Raw genomic sequence first — 24213 nt, 5'->3', positions numbered from 1 at the left:
TGGCAGCAAGAGCTGACATTCATTGTGCCTGTGGCAGTGTGCCTGCTATAACCCCCACAGCCGCCCTATGAGATAGATGCCACCATTCCTTCAATTTTACAGATGAGAAAACTGAGGCAGAAAGTAAAGAAACTGGCCCAAGGTCACACAGTCAGAACATGGCAGAGCCAGGATTTGAACCCAGGCCATCTGACTCCATAGCCTATGCTCACCACCATTGCCCCCAACAGCCTGCATAAAGGATAGGGCAGTTGGGTTCGACAGAAAGTAGGGTAATGGGGTCCACGGAGGGACAGTTGGGGCAGGGAAGGGGGCTCCAGGTTCCGATGAGCAGTTGGGGCAGGCTGTGAGGAAAACCAGTGTGTTGGGGGCTCCTTGTGAGAGGCAGAGAGCCTCGGTCAGAGGGTTAGAGGTTGTGCCCTCTCCCCGAGAACAGAGCACTACCTGCGGGCAAGGTACCCCAGTGTGCCAAGAATGGGTTACAAGTGTGTGGTCAAGACAGAAATCTCCCCTCCCCCACCCGACCCTCCAGAGGGTCCAGGGGCTCCCGGGGCATCTGTGGCCCCCATCCCCCAGACCCGCCTCTGGCTGAGAGCAGCCATAGCCTTCCTTACTTCACTGTGGCATGGGACAGCGTTGTTTCCTGCGAGCCGCGCTGTGAGAAAGCCAGGGAGCTCTGCCCGACTGCAGGTCGCCCAGTGCCCGCGTCCTCCCAGGCACAGGAGCTCGGCACTGCGGGCGCTACCTCCACAGGGGTGGCCGCCTCTGCCGCTCCCGGTGCCAGGCACAGGCAGCCCATTTCCGCCTAGTGCTGCTCTGCTATTGGCAGTGGGGTTAGGCCTGACCGTCAGGGTGGGTTCTTAGTTCACCAAGCTCAGGGAATCCCCCGAGAAGCTCATTCGATCCATTCGGCACCCCGGCCCCTGCTGCCTTCCACAGGCTGCACGATCCTGGAGAGGGGACCCCCGCGGATTCCAGATCCCTCGTGAGGATGCTGGAAATAGTAATGCCCACCGCAGAGGGCACCTGCGAGCATTAAACGGTCTGGTCTGCACATCCCGCAAGCCTTTGCTGAGTGCCTGCTCTGTGCCAGGCAGTGCTTGGTGTGGGGATGGGAAATGAACTAATAAACACAGTGCCCACGCTCAAAGAGGGGAAGTGGCCAGGGCCAGGGCCAGGGAAACGCACCCAGGGACAGAAACCGGGATATGCAATGAACAGGGCTCGGCACAAAGCCCAGCACGGAGCACGCCGCCCGCACACACTCCCTGGACCTCCCTTTAGAGCCAGAACGGCCTGACCGGACGGGGAGTTTCACCACGGCCCTCTGACGCCCGCAGGGAGCCCGAGGGCAGACGTAAAGCCCATGGGGGCGTTGGCCATGAAACAGGCCTTTATGGGGAGCGGAAACAGTCATCAAAGCCGAGCGAGCCGGGGCAGGCCAGGGAACGCTGAGAGCCCGGGCGCCGCGCGCTTCCCACCGCCCCCAGGGCCCCGGCCGTCGCGCCTACCGGCCTGGCCACACGGGGGGCGCGCTCCGGCTCCGCGCCTCGACCGCGCCTTGTCCACACGCCTCTGGGGTAGCTCCCCGTGTCCCACTCCGCGCCCCGACCGCGTACCTTCCGCGTCCCTCTCCCTGTCCCCTCCTCACCCGCTCAGCGCCCCGACTGCGCCCCCTTGGCGCCCCCTTTGCCAGGTCTTTCGCTAGCATCCTGCCCGCATTCGCGGCGGAGAGAAGGACGACATAGCTTGTGCAGCGTTTCAGCTTGAGCGGGCTCACCTGATGCGCTTCCTAGGCTAGGGGCGTGTGCGGATGCCGCTTGGCTGAGTCGCGGGGAACGACCGTCGCTCACGCACTAAGCGCCCTCTACACGCTGGGCTCTGAGGGTGCCGCGGCGGGGCCAGACTTTGCAGGGCTTTGGAGCGTCTCTCTCCAGGCCTGAGTCTCTCTCCTGAAGGGACTTAGGTTGGGCACGGTGTGAAGGAGGGAGGTGGTGGCGAGAGGGAATTTATGTTCGGAAAGATCCCTCTGGCTGCTGGGTGGCGGGTGACTTGGGAGTGAGCTGGAGTTGCCCTATGGAGAGCAGTCAGGAGACTCCTGAGAAGTCCAGGAGGCGATGGTGAAACATGGTCGCACAAGTGCGAACTCCAAAGCGTTACACACATATGTGGGATTCGGGCATCGGTCCAGCCCCTCCCTACTCCTGAAGCCGCCCCAGGCCATCACTTGTTGGCTTGCAGACCCTCTCTCTTCTCAGAGATCCCTTCCCCACCCCAGGGTGTTCCCAGCCTGAGGCTCTCACCAGATGTGCCACATCATAGGTAAGCTGTGACCATCACCAGTACCACTATGTCCACAGCCAATGTAGAGACGTCCAGTCGGGTGCCTGCCTGGACCCCACATCAGGCCCTCAAAAGGGAGTAGCCCCCGAAAGTGTGTATGTGGGGGCTGGGGACGCCCCAATCCGTAGTTCGTTCATTGATTTCAGACCCCGAAGCTTGCTTCTGTCTGTAGAATCAGAGGCAGTCTGTCTTCGGGGAACTGATTCCTGATAAACAAACTTCCAGGAGACTGAAAAAGAAAGCATAACGTCAATGTAGTATGTAAGGTTTTCACAGAGCTGTTGCGAGACAACCTCACAAATATTTGGCAGACACACACACACGTGCTAGAACGGTGCCTGTGCCAAGCATGTTAGCTGTGACTGTGATTAATGGAAAGAGTGTCCAGTATGCGGGTCTGCCAAATATGGTGCTTCTCTGGGATGCTGACTACGTCTCCAGGCACCTCAGTGGGCTTGGATTCAGAACAAATGATGGTTCATCCATCCTTGTGAAGTGTCACCGGAAGTCACTGGGGAGGCCCCCTGAAGTTCCCTGTCCTCCAACAGAACATGCCTCGCTGGTGCCTAAAGTGTCCCTGTTCACCAGATATGTGGTAGGGCTCCCCCAGGAACTGCGGGATCATATGAAAACACTCCCTTTCTTTTTCTGGCTTTCTGCCCGAAATCACTTTTTGATGACCACAGTCACTCTCCAAACAGGGCTCAAACACTCGGGCTTCTTATTTCCAGTTATGATCACAAACCAGTCCAGCCTCTCTGTGTACACCCTCGTCGCTGTGACTGTGACTAAACTTGGACGTTTCCACATCTTTTCAGCTTCAAATTTACGGATAGTCTCTTGGGCCACCTCTATACCCTTCCTGTGTGAGTTTGACCACCCAGTTTAACTCTCGGAGAATTACCCTGGAGGCTTCCCTCTGCCCCGGTTGCTGGCAATAACTGCTGTGCCTATGTGGCCAGGTTCACCATCCGCCATCCTCACCAGGCACTGATAACAACTGGGAGGACTCATATTTGTGAACTTTAGTTTACAAAGCATGTATACTCTTCTGTTTGATCTTCAGAACAATACCATACTACTGTGAATTATCATTCAACTACACACCTAAGAAACTGACGTTTAGAGTGATAATTAGAATTGTATCGGGTCTCCTAATGATTATGCAGCAGATTCAGGAAAAAACTCAACACTCATGGCCCAAGATCCTGTTTACAGTACCTCCCTCTGCCTTCCCAGTACAATTGGTAATCAACTGCCCGCTATGGCCAGGGTGCTACTGGTGGCATCACTATTCCTACCATGGGTCTTACCCAGCATCTGTGTGGCCAACAGCCAGCATCATGCCCCATGAGTTGTACTGGCAACTGGAGAAAACGGCAAGTGCAGTTTGTGAATGGACAGTTAGTAAAGTGTTCACACTTCACACAAGATCCAGGGTAAATCTGTTTGAGGGGTGAGAAGAGAGAGGAAGATGGAGGCATTTCAAGATAGAAAAAATCAGAGGATCACCTGCCTCCATCAATCAACGAGAGCAAGACTTGGATACTAAAGTTGATTATTAGCCACAAGACTTTGGGTCAGTCACGCTGGTTCTCTGGGCCTCAGTTTCCTACTGTGTAAAAGGGACAATAAAGTTCTGGCTTTCAGTAATGAAAGAATAGATTTTTTGTACTAACCCTTCCTCCTTCCTTCTCCTTTCCCTAAGCAGCCACCACCAGCAGGTAACAATTATAAAATCTAGATAAAATATTTTTTAAAACCCATTTGTCTGAAGACATTGGAGAATGATTAAATGCAGGCAGAAACTGAAGGGATGTCCGCCCATGAAAAAATGAACTGCAAAGAGTGAGACTTAGGAGTTTGCAGCCTTTTTCTGAGGGCACACCACATGGGTGGGTTCAGTGGCAGAAGCTGCAGACTTACTAGTTTGAGGTATCAGGCAGAGCAATCAGAAAATTGGGAATGCTGAAAGGGAGGGAACTGCAGAGGGCGTGAACCCTGAAATCTAATGTAAAATTGCTCAAATCCTTGGTTGATTGCTAAGCTATTAAACTAACCTGTCAAGCATGAGGGAGACACCAGGCAGCTTGGCAAAAAAGCAGCAGCTAGAAGCTGAAGGAACTGAGCAAAGGTTTCAGATGTTGCTCACCACAGGAGAGACAGAGTTTGGAGTCTGAGTCTAGAAAAGTTAACTAACAGCAGCATTAGAAATTACTCTTCTAGCTAAAAGCAGAACTATCATTTGACCCAGCAATTCCATTACTGAGTATATACCCAGGGAAATATAAATCATTCTACCGTAAAGACACATGCACATGAATGTTAATTGCAGCACTATTCACAATAGCACAGACATGGAATCAACCTAAATGCCCATCAATGACAGATTGGACAAAGAAAATGTGGTACATATACACCATGGAATACTATGCAGTCATAAAAAATGACAAGATCATGTCTTTTGTGGGAACATGGATGGAGCGGAAGGCTATTTTCCTTCGCAAACTAATGCAGGAACAGGAAACCAAATACTGCATGTTCTGACTTCTAAGTGGGAACTAAATGATGAGAATTTATTAACACAAAGAAGGAAAGAACAGACACTGGGGTCTACCTGGGAGGAAGGGTGGGAAGAGGAAGAGGATCAGAAAAGATAACTATTGGTTACTGTACTTAATACCTGGGTTATGAAATAATATGTACAACAAACCCCCATGATGCGTGTTTACCTATGTAACAAATCTTCACATGTACCTAAAATAAAAGTTAAAAAAAGAAAAAATTACCTTCAAAGAAATATGACAGAATCTGGAGTCTCTAGTACATATCATTCATAATGTCCAGTATCTAATCAGAACTCACAGACAAGCAAAGAAACAGAACATGGCCCATATTCAACTAAAAAGCATTCAATTGACCCCAACCCTGAGATGATCCAGCTGTTGCAATTAGCAAAGATTTTAAAGCAGCTCTTATAAATATTTGAGAATGTAAAAAAAAATATGGATTATGAATGAACAGATGGCAAATATCAGCAGAAAAATAAATCCTATAATAAAAGAACCAAATGGAAATTCTAGAATCAAAAATGACCGCACAAAAAAATAAAAAATTTACTTGATGGGTTTAACATCTGATTGGAGGTGGCAGGAAAAAGAGTTAGTGAACTTGTAGCTAGACCAATAAAAATAATTCTATCCCAAGGACAAACAAAAAAATTTTAAAGAATAATGAAGAGCACTTCAAAGGTCTGTGGGATATCAAGCAGTCTGAGATGAATGTCACTGGAGTTAAAGAAGGAAAGGAGGAGAAAGAGAAGGAGTAAGACAAATGTTTAAAGAAATAATGACCCAAACTTCATAAATTAGGTGAAGGACATTAATTTAGCAATTAAAGAAACTCAGTGAACCCCAGGCAAGGTAAGTACATAGAAAACCATACCTAGGCACCTGATGTTTAAGCTGCTGACATCCAAAGATAAAGATAATACATTGAAAGCATCCAGAGAAGAACGATGTTACAGATCATGACCAGCTTCTCAACACAGTGGAGCAGCATCTTTAAAATGCTGAAAGGAAAAAGCAAAACAAAACCCTGCCAAGCCAGAATTCTATATTCAGCAAAATGTTTTTAAACATGAAGACAAAGTAAATACATTTTAAGATAAAAATGAAGAGAATTCATTAGAAGCACAACTACACTACAAAAAATGTTAAAGGAAGTTTTTCAGGCTGAAGGGAAATGGCACCAGATGGTAGCTCAGATTTGCCGGAAAAATAAAGTCCATCAGACATGATAAATATGTGGGTAAATATAAAAGATGACACACATATCATATTTTCTTATCGTAAATCTTTAAAAGACATATGGCTGTTTAAAGAAAAAATTGTAACACTGTAGCGAGGGGTTTATAACCTATGTAAGTTAATATACATGAAAAAAGCAGAGCAAAGTATGGGGGTAAATTTAAGTGGAATTATTCCTGCTGCAAGATTCCTACATTTTATGTAAAGTATAATATTAACTGTAGGTACATTGTGGTAAGTTAAGACGCATGTTATAATACCTGGGACAACCCCTAAAATGCAAAGAAAAATAGATAAGAAAGGTAACAGAGGAATCAAATAAAATAGTTAGAAATACTTGATTAATTTCTTTTCTTTTCTTTTTTCTTTTTCTTTTTTTTTCTTTTCCAGACAGAGTCTCGCTCTGTCACCCAGGCTGGAGTGCAGTGGCATGATCTTGGCTCACTGCAACCTCCACCTTGTGGGTTCAAGCAATTCTCTGCCACAGCCTCCCGAGTAGCTGGGATTACAAGCGCCCACCACCACATCCAGCTAATTTTTTTGTATTTTTAGTAGAGACGGGGTTTCATCATCTTGGCCAGGCTGGTCTTGAAATCCTGCCCTCATGATCCACCTGCCTTGGCCTCCCAAAGTGCTGGGATTACAGGCATGAGCCACCGCGCCCAGCCGATTAATTTCAAATAAGTCAGGAAAGGAAGAACAAATGAATGATAGAACATGTGAAATAAATAGAAAACAAATAGGAAATGACAGAGCTAAACTCAAATTTATTTATATTACATCAAATGTGATTTGACAAATTATTGATAAAATGATGAATTAAACACTTTAATTAAAAGGAGTAGAATATCAAAATGGACAAAGAAGCAGGACCTAGGTATATGTTGACTGTATGAGATGCATATTAAATACGAAAAACACAAACAGGTTGAAAGTAAAAGGATGAATAAAGATATACCATTCGTGATGGTTAGTTTTATGTGTCAACTTGGCTTGGTTATAGTATACGGTTATTCAATTAAACACTCATCTAGGTGTTGGTATGAAGGTTATGTTGTAGATATGATTAACATCGATAATCAGTTGACTTAAAGTAAAGGATATTATCCTTAATAATCTGAGTAGGTTTCATCCAATCAGTTGAAAGACCTTAAGAGCAAAATTGAGGTTTCCCAAAGAAAGAAATTCTGCCTGTGGACTGACTATAGCCTCAGCTCCTGCTGGAGAGTTTCCAACCTGCCAGCCTACCATTTTGTACAGATTTCAGACTTGCCAGCCCCTTCAGTCACATCAGCCAATTCCTTGAAATTCTCTGTCTCTGAACACATACACACACACACACGCACACGCACACACACCCCTATGTAGCTACAGAAATATAAATATTCAGTAGGTTCTGTTTCTCTGGTAGAACACTGACTGATGATACACTATTCAAAGAGAACTCATCAAAAAGATAGAGTTACTAAATTAATATCAGACAGACTGAATTTCAAGACAAAGAGTATTACCAGAAATTAAAGGGATATTTCATAATGATAAAAGGATAAATATATTAAGGAAGCATAATACTTAGAAATATGTACTAAAATCTAATAATAATTAGTCATAATTATTACAATCTGTACTAAATCTAATAACAGGGCTTCAAAATGAAGCAAAAACTGATAGAACAAAATCAATAGAAAAATTTACAATTATAGTTGCAGATTTTATCTGCAACTCAGATATTGATAGCATAATTAGACAAAAATTCAGTTAGAATACAGAATATTTGAATGACACTATTGACTTCCTTGAGTAAAGTGACATTTATAGAATACATAATGACTGCTGAATACACAATTTCCCTACAAGTGTCCGTGGAATATTCACCAAAATGGATCATACGCTGGGTAAAATTACAAGTCTCAATAAATTTCAAAAGATTGAAATATTATAAAGTGTTTTCTAACAAAGATGGAATTAAATTTAAAATTAATAAGATTTTTAGAAATTAAATAAAATTTTGGTATGATGTATTTTCATTATTTAGTTCAAAATATTTTAAAATTTCCCTTTTTTATTCTTGAGTTATTTGAAGCTGTATTATTTAATTTCAAAGTGAATCCAAGAATATATAAAAGGGTTATATATCTGACTAAATTAGCTTTATCCATTTTATATTTGTAAATCAGTTATTATAATTAATCTCTTCTACAGAATAAGGGAGATTCATATTATTATTTCGATAAATGCCCAAAAAGCATTTGACAAAACTCCAATCATTCATGATAAAAACTCTCAGAAAACTAGAAAAGTGACTTTCTTAACCTGACAAAGGGCATCTATGAAAAACCTACAGCTAAAATCATCTTTACTGGTGAAAAACTGAACACTTTTCCCATAGATCAGGAAAAAGATCAGGATGTCTACTTTCACTACTTGCATTTAACAATGTACTAGCGATCATGGCCACTGCAATAAGGCAAGACAAATAAAGACATAAATACAGAAAATCAAGTAAAACAGTATGTATTCACAAATGACATGATAGTTTATGTGGCTAAAAACCTTATTAGGACAAGTAAGTGAATTTAGTAAGGTTGGAGGATACCAGGTTGATATATACAAATACATTGCATTTCTACATATTAGCAATTGGAAAAATAATTCGAAAAGGAAAAATTCCAATTACAATACCATTATAAATTACAAAATAGTTAAACGATCTTTAACAGAAAGTATGCAAGAACTGTGCACTGTAAATTACAAGACATTGCCAAGTGAAATTAAAGAAGACTTAAATAAATGGAGGGATAAGCCATATTTATGAGCAAAAAGATGTAATTTTTGCCAAATTAATCTAAAGAGTTAATGTAGTTCCAATCATAATTCTAGAAGGCTTTGCTGATAGCATTTTACAGGCTTATTGTGAAAATATATAGACGTACAAAGGACCCAAGGTATCCTGAAAAAGAAACAAAACAAAGCTGAAGGATTTATGCTAGATTACTTTAAAACTTATAAAACTACAGCAATCCAGATAGTGTTGTGTTGACATATATAGACAAGTGAATCAGTGAAACACAACAGAAATTCTAGAAATGGGCTTGCTCTTTCATAGTTAATCAATTTTGGACAGAGGTGCTAAAGCAATTCTATAGAGAAAAGAACATCTTTCAACAAATGGTGCTTAAAAAATTGGACATCTTTATTCTGAAGAAAATGAACCTTGACCCTTGAACCTTATGCCATATATCAAAAAATTAATTAGAATTGGATCATAGATCTAAATATAGCAGCTTAAAATATATTTTTTTAAGAGTAAGCATAGAATAATATTTTTAAGACTCAAAGGTAGGCAGAGATGTCTTGAACAGAACCCAGAAATCAATAGTCATTTAAAAATATATATATATTAGACTTCATTAAAATAAAAAAAACAAATTTTGCTTATCAAGAAGCATTTCTGCTTTCAGCATGATAGAGTAACAGCAGCTAGATTTACCTTGCCACTTTAAACAACTAAAAAACTGGACAAAATATGTGAAAAAATGTTTTATAGACATTAAATAATAGTCAGTATAGGGCTGTGATCCTTAAGAGAAGGGGAACGAATGAAGAGAGCCCTACAATTGCTTTGGCTTATTGCCTGGAGGCAGTTTCCAGGTCACAGAGCAGGGGGAGAGAAGCAAAATAGACCTGGTAGTCTCACTGAATTGAGGAGAAAGTTGCAGTTGAGGGAAGCTAAGGTGCTTGAACTTGCAGGGCAGAGTACCAAAGAGGAGAAAGGTTCACAGAAACAGACAGAAGTCTGAGATCTTCATAGGTGTTCCCTGAGTCTTCGACTGGCTAACTTGGATTTATAATCTGTGGGAGTGAATGACCCAAAGCTGAAGAATCACCAAAGAATGGGCAGAATTGTATAGTGGTGAAGTCTGGGTTTTTAGTATACCCGTCACCCAAATAGCATATAATGTACCCAATAGGTAGTTTTTCATCCCTCATCCCACTTCCACCCTCCTGCCTTCTGAGTCACTAATGTCCATTTAACCAAAAACTACTTATAACCCTAAAGCTCTTGACATTATAATAATAATAAAAGAGTGGACAGAACAGTTTCTGGAGCTTATATGGAACTTAGAATTTGTGTTCCTACCGGCCAGAGTTGAGAGATCATATAATACATGGGACATTAGATAGAATGTTAGAAGGGTATTGGCTTAGTACTAGGTTAAATTAATTTTAATCTAAAGGCTGCAATGGGCCCACTTTAATTACAAAGCTTAATCATAAGGTTTGCAAGGATCCAACTTAACTTATGCACCAGAATAAAGTCCAGTACTACTTTAAAAAACACAAAAAAGTCCAGCACCCAGTGATATAAAATTGAGAATGCCCAACATTTAATTAAAATTTCTAGACACAAAAATAATGAGGGAATATGACCCATATTCAGGAGATAAATCAACCAATCAAAAACAGATATAATAACATTAGCAAACAAGAATGTTAAAAAAGTTATTATAAATATGATTCATAAGTTAGAGAAGGTAGAGGAATGCATGAACTTAATGAGAGAGAAATGAGTACTAAAAAGACTCAAATGGAACTTCTAGAAATGAAAGTATCTGAAATAAAAAATACAGTGAATGGGATTAGTGGAATATCAGACATTGCAAGAAAAAAAGGATTGATGAGCTTGAAGATTGAGCAATATAAATTATACAAAATAAAACACACAGAGAAAAATTCTGAGTTAAAAAATGAACTTCAATGAACTGTGGAGCAATGTAATTGGAATTATAAGGGGATGATTGGAGGGGGAAAAATAGAAAAAAATTATTTCAAAAATTTATTACTCAAATGTTCCCAAATCCAATAAAAAGTATAAATCCACAGATCTAAAAAGTTCAATGAACCCAAGTAGAATAAAAATAAAGAAAATGACATCAAGGTATATTATAATGAAATATCTGAAAATCAATGATAAAGAAAAAAATCTCAAAAGTAGGCAGAGGAAAAAACACATCATGTACAGAGCACAAAGATAAGAATGGTAATAGAGTTCTCATTAAAAAAAAAAAAAGACAGCCAGAAGATAAAGGTGTGACATCTTTAAAGTACTGCAAGAAGGACAGCAAACAAAACACAACCCCTGTGTCCTAGAATTCTATAGCAAGTCAAATATCTTTCATAAATGAAGATAAAACAAAGGCCTTTCAGACAAACAGAAACTGAGAAAATTCACTGCCAGTAGAACTGCACTGCAAAAAAAAATATATATATATACTTAGAGGAAGGTCTCAGACAGAAGAAAGATAATACCATATGAGAATCTGACTCTACCCAAAGGAGTGAAGGACACTGGAAATGACTGAAAGATATATAGGTAAATATAAAAATTTTTTCCTTACTCAAAAGTTTAAAAAATTTAATTGAATATTTGAAACAACAATAACAGCATAGTATTTTGGCTTTGTAACAAATGTAGAAGTAAAATTCTATGACAACAATATCACAAAGGATGAGAAGGAAATATAAATTGGCCTGTATATTGTTATAAAGCTTTTATACCAGGAGTTGGTCAATTATGGCCTGTAAGTTAAATCAGCTATCCACATGTTATTCGCTAGCCCACGACCTAAGAATGGTTTTTACATTTTTAAATGGTTGAGAAAAAAACCAAAAGATAAATAACATTTTGTGACATGTGAAAATTATATGAAATTCAAATTTCAGTGTTTGTAAATATTTTATTGGAATACAGATCATTCATTTATGGATAAGCTTTTGCTTCAATGGTGGAGTTGGGTAGTTGCAACAGAGACTGTATGACCCAAAAAGTGTGAGATATTTAATGTCTGATACTTTATGAAAAAAGTTTACTGACCCCTGTTTTAAAATATGTGAAATGGTAAAGATTATTTGAAGGTAGATGTGGTAAGCTAAAGGTGTATATTGTAAAGTCTAGAGCAATCACTAAAAATAAAATAAAGAGAAACAGTTGATATACCACAAATGGAGATAAAAAGGAATCATAAAAAGTCCTTACTTACTTCCAAATAAGGCAGAAAAGAGGGACAAAAGGAACACAGAACAAATTGAGCTAATAACATATAGCAAGAAGGTAGGTTTTTACCCAGGAATAGTGATTATTACATTAAGTGTAAATGGTCTAAACACTTTAATTAAATAGCAGAGTTTGTCATATTGGATTAAAAAAAGGAAGATTCAACTACAATGTTATTTATAGGAAATTCAGTGTAATTGTAAACACATAAATAGATTAAAATTAAAATGATGGCAAAAATATGCCATGCAAACACTAATGGAAAGATATTTGGGAGACTATATAAATATTGATCAAAGTAGACTTTGAATATTACAAAGAACAAAGAAATATTTCCTAATAAAAACGAGGTAAAATAGTCAATAGGACAAAAATCTGAAATGTTTATGCATTTAATAACAGAGCTTGAAACTATATGAAGCAAAAACTGATCTGAAAAGAGAAATAGATATGTTCACAATTATCGTTGAAGGTTTTAACACTCTTCTCTCAGTAACTGATAAAACAAGTCAAAAGAATATCAGTTAGGGCATAAAATATTTGAACGACAACATCAAATAACTTGACCTAATTGACATTTTACAGAGTACTGTATCCAACAAAGCAGAACATACATTCTTTTCAATTGCACAAGTAAGATCTACCAAGATAGACAATATTCTGGAACAGGTCTCAAGATTTAAGAAGTGTGGAATCATAGAAAATACGTTCTCTGACACCAGTGAAATAAAATCAGACATCAATAAGCAAAATATATCTAGAAAATCCCCCAAATATTTGGAAATTGGACAGCAGATTTCTAAATAAACCAAATCAAAAGGATAATTAGAAAATGTTTTGAACTGAATAAAAAAGCATACAGGGCTCTCTCTCTTCTGCCACTATGTAAGACACGCCTTGCTTCCCCTTCATCTTTTGCCATGATTGTAAGTTTCCCAAGGCCTCATCAGCCATGTGGAACTCTTTGGGTTGCAGCCATACTCCTGTGCAAATGCTTCGTTGGCCAAAATTGCCACTCAGCACCATCTAGGTAGGACTAAGAGGAAGTGGAAATAATTCTCCACACCCAGTACCACCTTGATCATATGATTTCAGACTAGGAGTTCCTTCTATGTGAGAAGAAAGGCCAATATGCTTGCTGGTCAGTGGATTATCTTTTTTGTAATACCTACAGTTGTAAATCACACATACTTCCCACTTGAGGACTGAACCTCTATTAAGAACTTAAGTGTTGTCAGTCACTACTTGGCATCTAAGAATCCCAAAAAGTTGTTATTGCAAAGAATCACCAATTTGCCTATGGAGATGCATAAGGCATCTTCTGGGGACTTCTAAGGAGTGAGTCCAAAAGGTGATTCCTATCCTAGTACAAAAAAGATTCTACTATAGATGAAAGAAGCATGCAAATAATATATCAAAGTTTCTTGGATGTAGCTAAATCAATGCTTAGATAGAAACACAGTATTATATGCTTTTATTAGAAAAATATGTTCTAAAATCAATCACCCGAGCTACTGCCAAAAGAAACCAGACAAGAAAGAGAAAATTAAATCCAATTAAACCCCATGAAGGAAATAAAAAGATGAAAACAGAAATCAATGAAATATTTAAAAATGAGAGAAAAAGAAAAATCCATGAACTATCAAATGTATCATTTGGGAAGTATTTAAATTGCTTCCTATTAACCAAGTAGGTGAGAGAGAAATTCCCACCCTAGGGTTACGGGGATAACACAACGCCTGACACCAGATGAAACTGACAACAGTTTTTTAGTTACACATACTCATAGCCAGCGGGAAGAGGACACCACATCTCATGCAGGGGTGTTGCACTTGGGAACAGAGTTGGACAATCACATGGGGGTTGTACTTGTGAGCAGAGAACAACCAGAGGCTGTGGGGGGCAGGTTGTAGCACTAAGAGAATGGGGTGCCCCATGGTTCCTGCAGGAGGCTGTGGTCGGCTTGTTTAACTGCACCTCGTTCTCTTTATTAAGAGGATTTGGCTAGGGGATAGGAGTAGAGTGGAATGAAGAACTTGGGGCTAGGCTAGATGAGGCCCTCCTGTTTTCATCAGATGTCAAGGTAGCACATAATATTGAACCTTAATTTTAGTCCTTATACCACAGAAAAGATCAATACAATTGATAAAACTCTAACCTGACTGATCAAGAAAAAAAGAGAGAAGACACAAATTACTAATATCAGGAATGAAAGCAAGGATGTCACTACAGATCTTACAAATGTTAAAAAAAAACCTAAGGAGATACTATAAACAACTACACGCCAATAAATTCAACGACTTAGATGATAAAATGGACATAATCTTTGAAACACAAACTATGAAGGTCATTCAATAAGAAATAACTTGAGTATCTTATATCTGCTTAAAAGAATTACATTCATAGTTTTAAAAAAGTGAAACCTTTTTCATAAAGAAAACTCCAGGATCAAGTGGTTTCACTAGTGCATTCTACCCCCAGGTGTATTGGTAAATGTTTTACACCTGGCACTCTAGAAAAAACAACAACCTGTTTTGTAGCATCTGCCAGTTTCCATAGTGTAAATATTCCCACTATGGTCAATTTCTTGCTACCAATGTGATGTCATTCATCATGGAGATAAAAAGATGTGCACATAAATATATATGCACAAATATATATAAAGGTAATGCCACATAAATGAAATAGTCATAAATACCCTAATGGCATTGATATTAATAAAATGTAGCAAAAATATTTAAGATACGATGAGTATTCATTCCATATGTATTACTTTTGTTTTTAACATAATTTAATTTTTAATACTGGCTGTATTTAACAACTGGCTTACAAAATTTCTGAGAATTTGAAAGTACATTGTCATGAGCCAGTACAAGCCATTTCTGGGATGCTAAACATTTTTAAAAAATACCAATTCTACAAAAACTGTTGCAGAAAAGAGAAGGGGAGAAAACATTTCTAAACAGAATTTTAGCAGGAAAAAAATCAGCAATATATAAAAAGAATAATAAAGTATGACCAAATGGGATTTATCCTAGGAATTCAAGGTTGGCTTAACATTCAAAAGTCACTTTTTTTAAATTTTAAAATCTTTATTTATTTATTTTATTTAAATAGCTTTTGGGGTACAAGTGGTTTTTGGTTACATGGATGAATTCTATAGTGGTGAATTCTGAGATTTTAGTGCACCCATCACCTGAGCAGTATAACTGTAACCAATATGAAGTCTTTTATCCCTCACCTCACTCCCAACCTCCCCACCCACAAATCCCCAAAGTTCATATCACTCTGTACGTCTTTGCATCCTCATTGCTTAGCTCCCACTTACAAGTGAGGATACACGGTATTTGGTTTTCCATTCCTGAGTTACTTCTCTTAGACTAATGGCCTCCAGCTCCATCCAAATTGCTGCAAAAGACATTATTTATTCCCTTTTTATGGCTGAGTAGTATTCCACAGTTTATGTACATCACATTTTCTTTATCCACTCATTGGTCTATGGGTACTTAGGTTGGTTCCATGTCTTTGTAATCGCAAATTGTGCTGCTATAAACGTGAGTGTGCCTGCATGCATGTGTGTGTCTTTTTTGTATAATGACTTCTTTTTCTCTGGGTAGTTACCCAGTAGTAGTGTTGCTGGATTGAATGGTAGATCTACTTTTAGTTTCAAAAGTCAATTTATGTGCAACTTGAATGAACCTTGGAGACATTGTGCTGAGTAAAATAAGCAGTCGTAATAGGACAAATAGTGTATGATTCCATTTATATGAGATATTTAAAGTAGTCAAAATCATGAAAACAGAAAGTAGAATGGTGGTTTTGTCGAGTTGGGAAGGGAGAATGGGGAGTTGTTGTTTGATGGGTATAGAGTTTTAGTTTTGTAAGATGAAAAACTTCTAGAGATCTGTTATACAACAATGTGAATGTAGTTAACACTACTGAACTGTATACTTAAAAATGATAAAGGGTAAATGCTATGTGTTTTTAACCATAATTTTTAAAAAGTCAATCTATAATTTATCATATGTGGTAGTCATAATATCTATGTCCTAATCCACAGAACTTGTGAATATGCTACTTTACGTAGCAAAAGATGTTTTGCAGATATGACTAAGTTAAGGATTTTGAGATGAGAGATTATTCTGGATTATCAGGATGGGTCCAATGTAATCACAAAGGTCCTTATACCTAAAAGAGGGAGGCAGGAGGGTCAGAGTCAGACAAAAAGATGTGTCATGACAGAAGCAGAGATTGGAGTGTTACAAATGCTGGCTTTGAAGATGGAAAAAAGCCATGAGCCAGGGAACATGTGCAGCCTCTCTAAGCTGGAAAAGGCAAAGAAACAAGTTATCTTCTACAGCCTTCAGAAAAGATGCAGCCCTGTCAACACCTTGAGTTTAGCCCATTTTGGGCTTCTGACCTCCAGAACTATTAGATAATAAATTTGTGTTGTTTTAAGCCACTAAGTTTGTTATGGCAGCAATAGAAAATGAATGTACCATATAAAGAGACCTAAAAAGGAAAAAAAAATGATCATGTCAGTAGATTAAGAGAAAGTTTTTGACAAAATTCAACACAGATTCATGATAAAATCTTAGCAAATTAGGGATACAAGGGAACTTACACAATCTGGAAAAGGGCATCTATTTAAAAATATCCTACAATTGACATTATACTTAGTAGTGAAGAATGGAATGTTTTTCCTCTCAGATTAGGAACAAAGCAAATAAGTCTGTTACAACTATTTCTATTCAACAGTGTACTGGAGGTCCTACCAGTGCAAGACTTCCAGAAAAAGAAAAAAGACACAGATGAGAAGGTTCATAATTGTTTTTATTTACAAACAACATAATTTTCTTTCTTTTTTTTTTTTTTTGAGACGGAGTCTCGCTCAGTCGCCCAGGCTGGAGTGCAGTGGCCGGATCTCAGCTCACTGCAAGCTCCGCCTCCCGGGTTTACGCCATTCTCCTGCCTCAGCCTCCCAAGTAGCTGGGACTACAGGCGCCCGCCACCTCGCCCGGCTAGTTTTTTTGTATTTTTTAGTAGAGACGGGGTTTCCCGTGTTCGCCAGGATGGTCTTGATCTCCTGACCTCGTGATCCGCCCGTCTCGGCCTCCCAAAGTGCTGGGATTACAGGCTTGAGCCACCGCGCCCGGCCAACATAATTTTCTTTCTTTTTTTTTTTTGAGATGGAGTCTCGCTCTGTTGCCCAGGCTGGAGTCCAGTGGCATGATCTCCGCTCACTGCAAGCTCTGCCTCCTGGGTTCACACCATTCTCCTTTCTCAGCCTCCCTAGTAGCTGGGACTACAGGTGCCTGCCACCACTCCTGGCTAATTTTTTTTTGCATTTCTAGTAGAGACAGGGTTTCACTGTGTTAGCCAGCATGGTCTTGATCTCCTGACCTTGTGATCCGCCCACCTCAGCCTCCCAAAGTGCTGGGATTACAGGTGTGAGCCATCACGCCCGGCCATAAGCAACATAATTTTCTATCTAGAAAATCTTAGGGAATCCACAAGCAAACTAAGACACTACAGTTAGTAAATGAGTTTAGCAATGTTGCAGGATAGAGGTTCAATATACAAAAATTAATTATTATTATTATTATTATTTTTGAGAGGGAGCCTCACTCTATCACCCAGGCTGGAGTGCAGTGGCACAATTATTGTAGCCTTGAGCTCCTGGGCTCAAGCAATCCTCCCACCTTAGCCTCCTACGTAGTTGTGACTACAGGCATGTGCCACCACACCCGAATGACTTTTTTATTTTTAAATTTTTTGTAGAGACAAGGTCTTGCTACATTACCGAGGCTGTTCTCAAACTCCTGGCCTCAAGCTGGAGTTGCCACCTTGGCCTCCTAATATGTTAGGATTTCAAGCATGAGCCACTGTGCCCGGCCTAATTGTATTTATATGTACTAGAAACTAACAGTTGGGATTTAAATGGAAAATAACATTTATGATGGCACAAAAACATGAAATACTTAGGAATAAATTAGCTAAAATTTGTATAGTGCACTAAAAACTACAAAACTGCTGAGAGAAGTTAAAGCTCTAAATAGAGAAATATACCATGTTCGTGGTACGTATTGATATTATTAAGACTTGATATTGTTAAGCTGTCAATCCTCCCCAAATTGATCTTCAGATTTAACGAACTCTTAGTCAAAGTCACAGCAGATTTTTAAAGAATTTTGTAATCTGATCCATGGTGTTCATATGGAAGCACCATGGATCATAATAGGTACAAAAATTATGAAAAACAAAGACCAAGCTTGGAGGACTTACTACCTGATTTTTAAGACTTACAACAAAGTTATAGTAATTAGATAGTGTCTTATGGAATAAAGTAAACATTTAGATCACTGAACAGAATAGAGAGTCCAGAAATAGATTTATATATATGTAGATAATTGATTTTTCACAAAGGTGCTAAGGCAATTCAATGGGGGAAATGATAGTTTTTTCAACAAATGGTGCTAGAACAATTGGGTATCCATATACAATTTAAAAAATGGTCCTTATCTCACACCATAAACAACAATTAACTTGAAATAGTGGATCTAAGATTTAAAAACTTTATAACCTATTATGCATAACAGCTCTATCTATACCAACCCCAAACTGAAGTAAACACCAAAATTTCTTAGATAGGACATAGAAAGCACAAATCTTAAAGAAAAAAAAAATCAATATATCAGACTTCCTTAAAAAAAAAAAACCCTGCTTTTCATATTTATTTATTTATTTATTTATTTATTTATTTATTTATCGAGACAGAGTCTTGCCCTGTCACCCAGGCTGGAGCGCAGTGGCATGATCTCGGCTCACTGCAACCTCCACCTCCTGGGTTCAAGGGATTCTCCTGCCTCAGACTCCTGAGTAGCTAGGATTACTGGTACCCAAGACCGTGCCCGGCTAGTTTTTGTATTTTTTTTTTTTTTTTTAGTAGAGATGGAGATTCAACATGTCGGCCAGGCTGGTCTCAAACTCCTGACCTCAGGTGATCTGCCTGTCTCAGCCTCCCAAAGTACTGGGATTACCCGTGTGAGCCACTGTGTCTGGCCAAAACTTGCTTTTTAAAAGACATGGTTAAGAAGATTAAAAAGGTATGCTATAATGGGGCAGAAACTATTTGTGAAACATGTATCTAACAAAGGACTTGGATTCAAAATATCTTTTAAAAAGCTCTTCCTACTCAGTCAGAAGACAAACAACCTGATTAAAAACTGGGCAAAAGATATGGAGAGACATTTCGCTAATAAAGGGAAGCAAGTGGCACATAAGCACATGAAAAGAAGCTTAACATTATTAGTCACTAGATAAGCTCACTTTAAAACCACACTGAGATACCACTGTACAATCACTAGAATGGTTAAAATTTATAAAGACTGAATATATGATGTGTTGGCAGGATGAGAAGTAACTGGAAGTCTTACAATTTGTTGGTGGGAATGCAAAATAGCATAGCCACTATGGAAAACAGTTTAAGGGCAGCCAGAGAGAAAGGTTGGGTTATCCACAAAAGGAAGCCCATTAGACTAACAGTGGATCTCTCTGCAGAAACCCTACAAGCCAGAAGAGGGTGGGGGCCAATATTCAACATTCTTAAAGAAAAGAATTTTCAACCCAGTATTTCATATCCAGCCAAACTAAGCTTCATAAGTGAAGGAGAAATAAAATCCTTTACAGACAAGCAAAAGCTGAGAGATTTTGTCACCACCAGGCCTGCCTTAAAAGAGCTCCTGAAGGAAGCCCTAAATATGGAAAGGAAAAACTGGTACCAGCTACTGCAAAAACATACCAAATTGTAAAGACCATCGACAGTATGAAGAAACTGCATCAACTAACAGGCAAAATAGCCAGTTAGCATCATAATGACAGGATCAAATTCACACATAACAACATTAACCTTAAATGTAAACAGGCTAAATGGCCCAATTTAAAGACACAGACTGGCAAACTGGATAAAGAGTCAAGACCCAATGGTGTGCTGTATTCAGGAGACCCATCTCGTATGCAAAAACACATAAAGACTCAAAATAAAGGGATGGAGGAATATTTGCCAAGTAAATAGAAAGCAAAAAAAGCAGGGGTTGCAATCGTAGTCTCTGATAAAACAGACTTTAAGCCAAAAAAGATCAAAAGAGACAAAGAAGGACATTACATAATGGTAAAGGGATCAATGCAACAAGAAGAGCTAACTATCCTAAATATATATGCACCTAATACAGGAGCATCCAGCTTCATAAAGCAAGTTCCTGGAGACCTACAAAGAGACTTAGACTCCCACACAATAATAATGAGAGACTTTAACACCACACTGTCAATATTAGACAGATTAACCAGATAGAAAATTAACAAGGATATTCAGGACTTGAACTCAGCTCTGGACCAAGCGGACCTAATAGATAGCTACAGAACTCTCCACCCCAAATCAACAGAATATACATTCTTCTTAGCACCACATCACACTTATTCTAAAATTGACCACATAATTGGAAGTAAAACACTTCTCAGCAAATGCAAAAGAACAGAAGTCATAACAAACAGTCTCTCAGACCACAGTGCAATTAAATAGAACTCAGGATTGAGAAACTCACTCAAAACCGCACAACTACATGGAAATTGAACAAACTGCTCCTGATTGACTACTGTGTAAACAATGAAATTAAGGCAGAAATAAATAAGTTCTTTGAAACAAATGAGAACAAAGACACAATGTACCAGAATCTCTGGGACACAGCTAAAGCAGTGTTTAGGGGGAAATTTATAGCACTAAATGCCCACAGAAGAAAACAGGAAAGATCTAAACTCACACCCTAACAAGGCAATTAAAAGAACTAAAGAAGCAAGAGCAAACAAATTCAAAAGCTAGCAGAAGACAAGAAAACTAAGCTCAGAGCATAACTGAAGGAGACAGAGACACAAAAAACCCTACAAAAAAATCAATGAATCCAGGAACTTGTTTTTTGAAAACATTAACAAAATAGGTAGACCACTAGCCAGACTAATAAAGAAAAAAAGAGAGAAGAATCAAATAGACACAATAAAAAAGATAAAGGGGATATAACCACTGATCCCACAGAAATACAAACTTACCATCAGAGAATACTATAATCACCTCTATGCAAATAAGCTAGAAAATCTAGAAGAAATGGATACATTCCTGGACACATACACCCTCCTAAGGGGGAAGAAGTCCAATCCCTGAATAGACCAATAACAAGTTCTGAAGTTGAGGCAGTAATGAATAGCCTACCAACCAAAAGAAGCCCAGAACCAGATGCATTCACAGCTGAATTCTACCAGAGGTACAAAGAGGAGCTGGTACTATTCCTTCTGAAACTATTCCAAACAACAGAAAAAGAACTCCTCCCTAACTTAGTCTATGAGGCCAGTATCATCCTGATGCCAAAACCTGGCACAGACACAACAAAAAAAGAAAACTTCAGGCCAATATCCCTGATGAACATTGATGCAAAATCCTCAATAAAATACTGGCAAACCGAATCCAGCAGCACATCAAAAAAGCTTATCCACCATGATCAAGTCAGCTTCTTCCCTGGGATGCAAGACTGGTTCAACATATGCAACTCAACAAACGTAATCCATGATATAAACAGAACCAATGACAAAACCACATGATTATCTCAATAGATGCAGAAAAGGCCTTTGATAAAATGCAACACCACTTCATGCTAAAAATGATCAATAAACTAGACATTGATGGAACATATCTCAAAATAATAAGAGTTATTTAAGACAAATCCACAGCCAATATCATACTGAATGGGCAAAAGCTGGAAGCATTCCCTTTGAAAACTGGCACAAGACAAGGATGCCCTTTCTCACCACTCCTATTCAGCATAGTATTGGAAGTTCTGGCCAGGGCAATCAGGCAAGAGGAAGAAATAAAGGGTATTCAAATAGGAAGGAAGTCAAATTGTCTCTGTTTGCAGATGAATAATTGTATGTTTAGAAAACCCCATCATCTCAGCCCCAAATCTCCTTAAGCTGATAAGCAACTTCAGCAATGTCTCAGGATACAAAATCAATGTGCAAAAATCACAAGCATTCCTATACACCAATAATAGACAGAGAGCCAAATCATGGGTGAACTCCCATTCACAATTTCTACAAAGGGAATAAAGTACCTAGGAATACAACTTACAAGGGATGTGAAGGACCTCTTCAAGGAGAACTACAAACCACTGCTCAAGTAAATAAGAGAGGACACAAACAAACAAATCCATGCTTATAGATAGGAAGAATCAATATCGTGAAAATGGCCATACTGCCCAAAGCAATTTATAGATTCAATGCTATCCCCATCAAGCTATCATTGATTTTCTTCACAGAATTAGAAAAAAACTACTTTAAATTTTATATGGAACCTAAAAAAAAGCCTGTATAGCCAAGACAATCCTAAGCAAAAAGAATAAAGCTGGAGGCATCACGCCACCCAACTTCAAACTATACTACAAGGCTACTGTAACCAAAACAGCATGGTACTGGTACCAAAGGAGATATATAGACCAATGGAACAGAACAGAGGCCTCAGAAATAATACCATGCATCTACAACCTTCTGATCTTTGACAAATCTGACAAAACAAGCAATGGGGAAAGGATTTCTTATTTAATAAATGGTGTTGGGAAAACTGGCTAGCCATATGCAGACAACTGAAACTAGACCCCTTCCTTACACCTTATACAAAAATTAATTCAAGATGGATTAAAGACTTAAACGTAAGACCTAAAACCATAAAAACCCTGAAGAAAACGTAGGCAATACCATTCAGGACGTAGGCATGGGCAAGGACCTCATGACTAAAACACAAAAAGTTATGGCCACAAAAACCAAAATTGGCAAATCAGATCTAATTAAACTGAAGAGCTTCTGCACAGCAAAAGAAACTATCATTAGAGTGAACAGGCAACCTACAGAATGGGAGAAGATTTTTGCAATCTCTGCATCTGACAAAGGGCTAATATCCAGAATCTACAAAAATTTAAACAGATTTACAAGCAAAACAAATAACTCCATCAAAAAGTGGGTGAAGGATATGAACAGACACTTCTCAAAAGAAGACATTTATGTGGCCAACAAACATGAACAAAATCTCATCATCACTAGTCATTAGAGAAATGCAAATCAAAACCACAATGAGACACCATCTCACACCAGTTAGAATGGCGATCATTAAAAAGTCAGGAAACAGGCCGGGCGCGGTGGCTCACGCCTGTAATCCCAGCACTTTGGGAGGCCGAGGCAGGCGGATCACGAGGTCAGGAGATCAAGACCATCCTGGTGAACACGGTGAAACCCCGTCTCTACTGAAAATACAAAAAAATTAGCCGGGCGTGGTGGCGGGCACCTGTAGTCCCAGCTACTCGGGAGGCAGAGGCAGGAGAATGGCGTGAACCCAGGAGGCAGAGCTTGCAGCAAGCCGAGATCACGCCACTGCACTCCAGCCTGGGCGACAGAGTGAGACTCTGTTTAAAAAAAAGACTGGCCTTAAATTATGTCTCAATAAATCTAAAAGGACATCATTAAGAAAAGTAATAGACAAACCACAGATTTGAAGAAGATATTCAGAAAACATATATCTGATGGACTTGTTACTAGAATATACAAAGAGCTCCTATGATCCAATAATAAAAAGACAAGCAACTGTGTTAAGAATGGGCAAAATACTATTTTTTTCTTTTTGACAGAGAGGGTCTTGCTCTGTTGCCCAGGCTGGAGTGTAGTGGCGCAATCCTGGCTCACTGTAACCTCTGCCTCCCTGGCTCAAGCCATCCTCCTGCCTCCCAAGTAGCTGGGACTACAGGCATGTGTCACTATGCCCAGCTAACAAAAAAATAAGCCAAAGACTTAAACAGATACTTCACAAAAGAAGATATATGAATGCCAATGAACACATGAAACATTGCTTAAACATCATTAGTCATTAAAAAGTACAGAGTACAACTACAATGTGATACTACTACATATACCTGCTAG

The 24213-nt window shown here is 39.2% G+C and overlaps 2 protein-coding genes across 2 annotated transcripts in view; one reads left to right on the top strand and one right to left on the bottom strand.

Annotated features, from left to right (window-relative positions):
* Positions 1–24213, top strand: part of TRIM29 (tripartite motif containing 29) — a 77384-nt gene that overhangs the window by 14736 nt on the left and 38435 nt on the right. The gene's annotated exons all lie outside the window — the stretch shown is intronic.
* On the bottom strand, positions 20–1711 carry LOC112605972. Its single transcript, XM_025355837.1, is given in 7 exon segments — positions 20–120; positions 123–567; positions 569–604; positions 606–887; positions 889–1026; positions 1302–1392; positions 1512–1711. Coding segments are annotated over 7 exon segments (1293 nt in total).

The sequence above is a fragment of the Theropithecus gelada genome, chromosome 14, assembly GCF_003255815.1.
Source record: "Theropithecus gelada isolate Dixy chromosome 14, Tgel_1.0, whole genome shotgun sequence".
Lineage (NCBI taxonomy): Eukaryota > Metazoa > Chordata > Mammalia > Primates > Cercopithecidae > Theropithecus > Theropithecus gelada.
This window is presented reverse-complemented; position numbering and strand designations above follow the sequence as displayed.